Source organism: Arachis hypogaea, chromosome 20 (genome assembly GCF_003086295.3).
Source record: "Arachis hypogaea cultivar Tifrunner chromosome 20, arahy.Tifrunner.gnm2.J5K5, whole genome shotgun sequence".
NCBI classification, from domain to species: Eukaryota; Viridiplantae; Streptophyta; class Magnoliopsida; order Fabales; family Fabaceae; genus Arachis; species Arachis hypogaea.
Genome location: NC_092055.1, coordinates 126,541,737 through 126,550,717, shown reverse-complemented (window position 1 = coordinate 126,550,717; position 8,981 = coordinate 126,541,737). Strand labels below are relative to the sequence as shown.

Here is an 8,981-nt window from a genome sequence, read left to right as displayed (position 1 = left end):
CCGCATAGCCGTGTCCTCGGCCAGTTTCAGAGAGCCAGCCAAGGAAGTAGAAATAGCCTTTTCATTTTCCAAATCTTTCTCCAACCTGGCCACCCTTACTTCAAGCTCCCCCTTTAAATCCTTCATCTGATCAAACTCCTGTTTGGCCTCCTCCATAAAAGCTTTAGTGGCATAGAGAGGAAGACTTTGAGCAGTCCGATATAAGGCCGCCCCCATGTGTGCCAACTTGATACCACTCCAGGTGATATAATCAAAATGATGAAGAATCGACACGTCATCCATAGGAAGAACACCATAAGGGCCAATTTGTTGATCTACAAACTCAACTGCATCAAAGTCAGGAGCATCAAGGTTGAAAGGTTCAGTTGTTCTTTGCTTCTTACTAGGAGGGGGACCAGAAGCAGCAATGGAAGATTGTGGAGGATCGACCTGACGGACCCGAGGAGTAGGAATTGCTCTCCTCGGCCCGGGAGAACTCGGTATAGGAGGTTTAACCAGAGGCTGAGAAGACCCCTCTCCGGCCGCTTTGGCCGAGAGGTTTAGTGCTGCGGTCGCCTTCTTCGCCTTCTTATAGGCTCTCATAGAATCATTATTCTTCGACATCTCTGAAAAACACAAAAAACAAAGACAAGTTACAACACAGGAAAAACAAAGCCCGAGAGTAAGTATAAAAACAAATCAGGCAGTACCCAAAGTAGCCCGAACCAAAGATGGATCACTCAAAAATCTCTTCGTGTCCAGGTGGGGTGGCTTCCCCCACAAATCTTCAAGAACGACCACAAAGGCCCGCTCAACCTCACTAAGCATTTCCCACGTGTAACGTGGCACTCTTACATTCTTTTGCCACTCCAGAAGAAAAGGAGGTTCATCATTTAATCAAGAAAAAAGGGGCGAACCCCCTCAATGGCACGGACTCGGAAGAAATAGTTCTTAAAATCTTTAAACGACTCATCATACATGGCAAAAACTTTATGCCCCTGGGCCGACCTGAAAGAAACCCAGGAAGCTTTCTTTTTGGAGGAACCCCCAGGATTGACCGAGACAAAAAGATAAAGGAAAAGAGTTTCAGAAGGTGTTATATCCAACTCCTGACAAAGAAGTTGAAATATTTTGATAAAACCCCAGGAGTTTGGATGCAGCTGGGATGGGGCAATGTTGCAGGACCACAACAAATCAGTTTCAAAGGTAGTAAAAGGGAAAGTAACGTTCAATTGGCTAAAAAAGTATTCATAAGCATAGAAAGAGGGACGTTCCCCTCGACGGAAGTCGAAAAACAAACTCTCTCATCAGAGTCAGGAGCAACAAGCTCATAATCACCCTCGCAGGAACTGTTAGCACAAATCCTATGGCGCTTCCTCAGCTCTGTGCAAAATTCAGCATCCACAATAGAAACACACAACAAAACAAGGGAGTCCAGCCAATCGGACATCCCCTCGGGAACTCTGGAAGACATCTCTACAATGTTATTGCGAGAAGACATGAGGCCAACTAAATCCTACAAGTAAGAAAAGAAGAGGGGATTACTAAAAACATCTCGGACAAGGGAGAAAACAACTCAATACGATGCAGGAGATCACACAGAAAAGGAAAACCCCAAGACTCAAACCAAAATCTTGGGGCATCCTTTGGAGGCAATAATCAGGCAAAGTTTCCAGGAAAAATCTACAGCTCGCACCCCAGCATCTCTTAGAAAGAAAACAAAAGAAAGCGAAAAATGCAAAAAAGATCACCCTCATACAGTTTATCAGAAGAAAGCACTATTTCTACAGTGTGGTAAAAATGGCCAAACGGAAAGGCACAAACTTTTTTCGAAATCAAGCAAAAAGCAAGCACCAAAACCGAGCATACCAAACAAGAAATCATCAAAGACACCAGCCTTTTTTCCAGAATCAAACGCATTATCATCAAAAGCACAAATGAGAAATAACATGCAGAAGCCCTAAGCACATTAAAGCAATAGAAAAAGTGAAAAAGATTCAGAGCACGCATTACGACTGTAACCAGGCACAGTAGAAGCAGAAAGATCCAAACTTCCCTCAAAGCAAAATCGCAACTTAATCACAAAAAGCCAAAAGCAACAAAAGAGAAAGAAAATGTGAAGGGAACTCACCTGGAGAAGAGAAAAGCTTCAAAGGAAAAAAGGAGATGTAAGTTGTCCCGAGAATCGCCAAGCGACGCCGCCACGAAAGAAAAGAAGAAACGAAGGCAAAAAACAGAGAACGAGAAAAACGGAGGAAAATGGTGAAGAAGTTACGAAAGAGCAAAGAAGAGAAACCATCTCTGAGCTTTCAAAAATCAAAATAAAGAGCCAAAGGAAAAATGGAGCAATTAATACTAATTAATTAGGGTATTAAACCCTCGCACGTTCCCCAGGACAAAGCGCTAATACAAAAGGGCGCGCTTTTAGAGGAAAACGTTCTACATTCAAAAAAGCTTCTACAAAGGAATCGACAAAATGCTTGAGTTCGGCTTCACTAAAGAAGGACCGAAGTCAAGAACTCGACCTCAAAAAGAAGACCGAGCTCAAGCAGGGGCACTGTTCATACCTGGGGTCGAGCTATCCGAACCGGGATGTTCAGTAGCGAAGCGACCGACCTGTTCAGGTCAAGCGGACCGACTTCTTTACAAAGAACTCGGCCAAATCGACAGCAAAACCCAATAAAAGGGCCCAAATAGAGGAACACGACCCAGAATCCAAAGGCAATCCCAGCCTATAGAGATAAAGATGGTTCCCTTGAAGATAAGCTGACTTCACTCAAGATAAGATAGGATAAGATAAGATAACTAACTTATCTTATCAGAAAGGTCAGCCCACGCTACTATAAATACACTGGAGCACCCAGGTATAACTCATACTCTGATTCTACATAAAAACCTGCTTAATACCCGTGCTAACTTAAGCATCGGAGTCTCTTGCAGGTACCCCCCACCCTCCGGTGGCCAAGGATCAGCAGTGCAGCAAGTCCAACGAGTCGGACCCAACAGCTCCGGCCGTCATCAGCCAGCCGAACACGTCATCTCCGACCAGTACAGAAGATCTCATCCGAGATCGACCTCCAGTTTCAGGTAACCCTCGGAACAGTTACCCTTGGCCTGACAGGGAATGATCCAGTAGACTTTATGGCTACCCTAGGAAATATGGCTGCAACTATGCAGGCGACAGCCGAGGCATTGGGTAATCAGATAAACCAGGGTAATCACGGGAACAATAATGACAAGGATGACCCTATGACACTTGCTACATTTCTGAAAGTTCACCCTCCGACTTTCAGGGGAACCTCAAATCCCACCGATGCAGATAATTGGATTCAGGCTATGGAACGGGCATTGCAAGCTCAACAGGTTCCTAAAGAGCAATGGGTTGAATTTGGAACTTATCAACTGCAAGGTGAGGCTCAGTATTGGTGGCAGGGAACACGACGTATCCTGCAGTCAGATGGCGCTGTGATTCCTTGAGAAGTCTTCCGAACGGAGTTCTATAAGTAGTACTTTCCTAATTCATTCAGAAATGCCAAGGAACTTGAATTAATGCAATTAAAGCAGGGACAAATGACTGTTACTGAGTATACTAGCAGATTTGAGGAGTTATTTTGCTTTTCTCGTATTTATTAAGGTGCGCCTGAGGACTTTGCGAAATAGAAATGTATCAAGTATGAGGGAGGTTTTCGGAGCGATATTCTGAGTTTCGTTGCTCCAATGGAGATCAGAGTGTTTTCTGAATTGGTGAATAAGAGTAGGGTGGCTGAAGAATGTGTGAGAAAGGCGGCAGCAGAGAAAGGAAGCTCGAGGGTGCCTTTTCAGAGGACTTCAGGGAGGAACTTTGCTCCGAGAGGTAGGAATTTCACGTGTGGAGGCTTTTTTCTACAGCAGAATCAAGGCCAGGGTAATTATAGGAGGCCGAATACTAATGTTAATTAGGGAAGAAGGTTTGAAAAGCAGCCACAACAAGATTTGAACTGTCAGAGGTGTGAAAAGTATCATCCTGGAGTTCCGTGCAGATCAGGACTTGGGGTATGCTATTTTTGTGGATAGCCTGGGTATTTGGCTAATAATTGTCCAGAGCAGAAGAAGTATGAGACTGGTAGAGTACAGCAGTCAGGGAGAGTGTACACCACTTTTGTAGCGGGTGCTGAGGGATCTGAGACACTGATTAGAGATAACTGTGAAATGGCTGGTAAAATCTTAAATGCTTTATTTGATTCAGGAACAACTCATTCATTTATTGCGTTTGAAAAGGCTAATGAATTAGGATTGAGGATGGTGGTTTTAGGTTATGATTTGAAAGTGTATAATGCTACTCATGAAGCTATGGTAACTAGGTTATGATGTCCACAAGTTCCATTTCGAATACAACAGCGCGAATTTGTGCATGATTTAATTTGTTTGCCGATGATCGGTCTTGATCTCATTTTGGGATTAGATTGGTTATCCAAGAATCATGTTTTTCTTGATTGTTCTAAGAAGTCAGTACAGTTTATGCTGGAAGGGTCAAAAGCGCTGGTTGTGGTGAACAGTTACTATTTGAACTCTATGATAGTAAATTGTTCTGGAACTGAATGTCAGGGCATTATGTTATTAACTCTGGGAGTATCAGGTGATGATCAGAGCTTAGAACAGATTCCAGTTGTATGTGAATTTCCAAACGTGTTTCCAAATGATATTAATGAATTTTCACCTAACCGGGAGGTTGAATTCGTAATTGAGTTGGTGCCTGGAGCCGTTCCAATTTCGATTACTCCTTACAGGATGTCACCTTTAGAAATGGCTGAACTGAAAGTTTATCTAGAAGATCTGTTGGGTAAGCATTTTATTCGACCAAGTGTTTTTCCATGGGGAGCACCAGTGTTACTGGTAAAGAAGAAGGATGGAAGTATGCGTTTGCGTGTTGATTATCGGCAATTGAATAAAATCACTGTGAAGAATAAATATCTGCTACCTAGAATCGACGACCTAATAGATCAGTTACAGGGTGCCGGTGTGTTCTCTAAGATTGATTTATGATCTGTGTATCATCAAATAAGGGTTAGAGATGAAGATATTTCGAAAACTGCTTTTAGAACGCGTTATGGTCATTATGAGTATACAGTGATGTCTTTCGGGTTAACTAATGCTCCAGCAGTATTCATGGATTATATGAACAGGATTTTCCAGCCGTACCTGGACAAGTTTGTTATTGTCTTCATTGATGATATTCTTGTTTACTTTAAGACTGAGGAGGAGCATGCTTATCAGTTGCGAACTGTGCTGCAAATTCTGAGAGACAGGAAGTTATACGCTAAGTTATCTAAATGCGAGTTCTGGAAGAGTGAAGTGAAGTTTCTCGATCACATAGTGACTAAGCAGGGAATAGCTATGGATCCTGCTAAGGTAGAAGCAGTGATGAAATGGGAATGACCAACTTCAGTGACAGAGATCAGGAGTTTCCTAGGTTTGGCGAGGTATTATCGGAGATTCATTAAGGGATTTTCACAGCTTGCCTTACCTTTAACTAAGCTGACTAGGAAGGACACGCCTTTTGTCTGGACTCCAGAATACGAAGGGAGTTTTCAAGTATTGAAGCAAAGGTTGACTACTGCACCCGTGTTGGTATTGCTTGAGCCAAGTGAACCGTTTGAAGTGTATTGTGATGCATCACTGAAGGGTTTGGGGTGCGTTCTGATGCAGCACTAGAATGTTGTAGCATACGCCTCATGGCAATTAAGGCCGCATAAGATGAACTATCCGACTCACGATTTAGAACTTGCTGCTGTTGTGTTTGCTCTGAAAATCTGGAGGCATTATCTCTTTGGCGTTAAGTTTCATGTCTTCTCAGACCATAAGAGTTTGAAGTATCTCTTTGAGCAGAAAGAGTTGAATATGCGTCAGAGGAGGTGGATGGAGCTTCTAAAAGATTATGATTTCGAATTGAATTACCATCCAGGAAAAGCGAACATTGTGGCGGACGCCTTGAGTCAGAAGTCTTTATATGCAGCTTGGATGATGTTGCGAGAAGAAGAGATACTAAAGGCATTTCAAGATTTGAAACTGGGAGTTAGGAAAGAATCTGAAATTCCGTGTTTAAGTCAGTTGCAGATTTTAAGTGATTTTAAATCAGAACTTCTGAAGGCTCATCAAGATGGTGAAGCATTACGTAAAGTATTGCCGACAATTAAACAAGGAAATCAGTGGAGAGTGTCAGAAGGTAAAGATGGTTTATGGAGATTTAAGAATCGGATTGTTGTGCCAGATGTCGGAGACCTGCGACAAAGTATCTTGAAGGAAGCTCATAAGAACGGGTTTTCAATTCATCCAGGAAGTACCAAAAAGTATCAAGATCTGAAAGTGATGTTCTGGTGGCCAGGAATGAAGAATGATGTGGCATTGCATGTATCTAAATGTTTAACATGTCAGAAGGTTAAGATTGAGCTTCAAAGACCATCAGGAACCCTCTAGCCTTTAGAGATTCCACAATGGAAATGGGAGAGTATCGCAATGGATTTTGTAACAGGTTTGCCTAGAACCCGGACTGGTTGTGATGCTATTTGGGTGATTGTGGACCGACTGACAAAATCAGCTCACTTTCTCCCTATTCGAATAAGTTGCACAATGGAAGAATTAGCTCGAATGTACATCAAAAAGATTGTCAGATTGCACGGCGTGCCTTCCACCATTATATCTGACAGGGATTCTCATTTACATCAAGGTTCTGGGGACCCTTTCAGCGTGCATTTGGGACTCAGTTAAGTTTGAGTACTGCATATCACCCTCAGACAGATGGTCAATCAGAAAGAACTATCCAGACCTTGGAAGATGTGCTAAGGGATTGTATTTTGGACCAGTCAGCGAGCTGGGATCGGTATATGCCACTAGTTAAGTTTGCTTATAATACTAGCTACCATGCGAGCATTGGAATGGCTCCATATGAAGCTTTGTATGGTAGAAAATGTCAATCTCCGCTATGTTGGTATGAAACAGGAGAAAGAAGCTTATTAGGGCCTGAGATGATAGTTGAAACTACTGAGCAGATAAAGAAGATTCGTAGCCAAATGCTTATAGCTCAGAGCCGTCAGAAAAGTTATGCTGATCAAAGACGAAAACCTTTGGAGTTTGAAGAAGGGAAGGATGTCTTTCTGAAGGTTACACCAACCACCGGAGTGGGAAGAGCTATTAAGACTAAGAAACTGAATCCCCATTATATTGGATCGTTTGAGATCCTGAAAAGAATTGGGCCGGTGGCTTATAGAATTGCCTTACCGCCGTATCTTTCAAACTTGCACGACGTGTTTCATGTGTCACAGCTTCAGAAGTATACTCCTGACATAATTCATGTCCTAGAACCGGAACCGATTCAAGTGAGAGAAGACCTAACACTTCCAGTAATTTCGGTGAGAATTGATGACACTAGTATTAAACGATTGCATGGGAAGGAAGTATCACTGGTAAAGGTAGCCTGGAGTCGAACTGGTATTGAGGAACACACTTGGGAACTCAAATTAGATATGCAAAAAGACTACCCACATCTCTTTTCAGGTAACTGAATTTGAATTTTGAGGGCAAAATTCTTTGTTAGGTGGGTAGGATGTAAACCCCGTTAGATTAGTAAATAATTAGTCAATAAATTAGTTTTTAAGAGGTAAATACCAAATCGATACCCGAAAGATTCTTGTGCTAACAAAATAGTACCTGATTTTTGTTATTGACAAAATATTCCCTAAAAGATTTTAAAATTTAACAAGCGTGTCCCCGAGTTCGTCGAAGCAAATCTCCGGCAAGTACAATGCTGACATGGCCACCATATTCTAGTGACCTGACAAACCATCCCCCAAACCTTAATCCCTTCCTCCCAACGCAGACCCCCCCTCCATCTCCCTCCCAATCACAGCCCTCCCCCTACCCAACGCAACCCTATCCCTCTTCCTCCCCATCGCATCCCCCCTTTCCTCTCCCTCCCTATTACAGCACCCTCCCAACGCACATTCCCCTTTCCTTCTCCCTCTCCATCACAGCCCCTCCCCAAAGCATACTCCCCCCTCCCTCTCTCAACACCAGCACTCACAGCAATAATCAGCTCAACATTAACATCAAGCAACAACAACAACCCAACACATGCTTCTCTCTCTCTCCATCGTAGCAACAATCTCAATAGCAACAGCAACCTCAACTGCAAGAGCACCATCAAGAACCACCGCCACCACCATCGGAGCCTCAACAAGGCCTGGAATAGCCGCATCCCCTCAGCTCCTCAGCCTTTCTCTCTTTCTCTCTTTATATTTATATATGCATATTACGTATTTGGGTAAATGTCTGTGTGTGTGAATGAATATTCTTTTTGATATTGTTATGGTCCTCCGAGAAGAGAAGGAAGGAAGGAGAAAAAAGAGAGAAGGAGGAACAAGAAAGGTTAGGTTCTGAATGTGCAAGTTCTTCTGTTGGTTTTGTTTGGGATTTTGATGGTGTTATTTTTGCTGTTATTGTTACTTTTGCTGCTGTAATTAGGGAGGCAGAGGGAAAGGAAAATGTGCGTTGGGGAGTGAGGTTGCAATGGAGAGAGAGAGAGAGAGGGAAGAGGACTGCAATAGAGAGGGAGTGTGCATTGGGTAGGGGAAGGGCTGCAATAGAGATAGAGGGAGGGGAGAGTGTGTGTTGGGGAGGGAGAGGCAAGGCGGCTGTGATGGAGAGGGAGATGGAGAGGGAGTCTGCATTTTGAGGAAGGGTGTTGAGTTAAGAAATTAACTAAATTAATTAGTGATGACAAACACTATTTTATTGGGAAAAATAAATAATTTGTGTTGATTATTTATGATGATATGTTGCAGGCCAAAAATAAATATAATGGAGCAGCCCAATTGGATGAAAATAAAAGCAAGGCTAGAAGGCTATTAATCAACAATAGCCCAACTCAAAGCAAGCTGAATCTATTCTAATGGGTCACAAAAATAATAGAAGACCAAAGGTGATGAATAGAAAGCAAACGGGTTGCATGAATGGAAAGACCGACCCAA

The 8,981-nt window shown here is 42.8% G+C and overlaps 1 protein-coding gene across 1 annotated transcript; it reads left to right on the top strand.

Moving 5' to 3' along the window:
* The first annotated feature begins 3,138 nt into the window (after positions 1-3,138).
* LOC140183215 (uncharacterized) lies at positions 3,139-8,686 on the top strand. Its single transcript, XM_072231240.1, has 6 exons — positions 3,139-3,193; positions 4,205-4,311; positions 4,564-4,975; positions 5,921-6,321; positions 6,702-7,418; positions 8,336-8,686. Exons 1-6 carry the CDS (start codon positions 3,139-3,141, stop codon positions 8,684-8,686), a joined length of 2,043 nt encoding a protein of 680 aa, XP_072087341.1.
* Positions 8,687-8,981: the final 295 nt, after the last annotated feature.

Coding starts and splice junctions, on each gene's coding strand:
- LOC140183215 (XM_072231240.1), top strand. CDS start 3,139: ATGGCTGCAACTATGCAGGCGACAGCCGAGGCATTGGGTAATCAGATA. Junction 4,312..4,563: donor ATGCTACTCATGAAGCTATG/GTAACTAGGTTA, acceptor ACTGAATGTCAG/GGCATTATGTTATTAACTCT. Junction 6,322..6,701: donor AAAAGTATCAAGATCTGAAA/GTGATGTTCTGG, acceptor GGACCCTTTCAG/CGTGCATTTGGGACTCAGTT.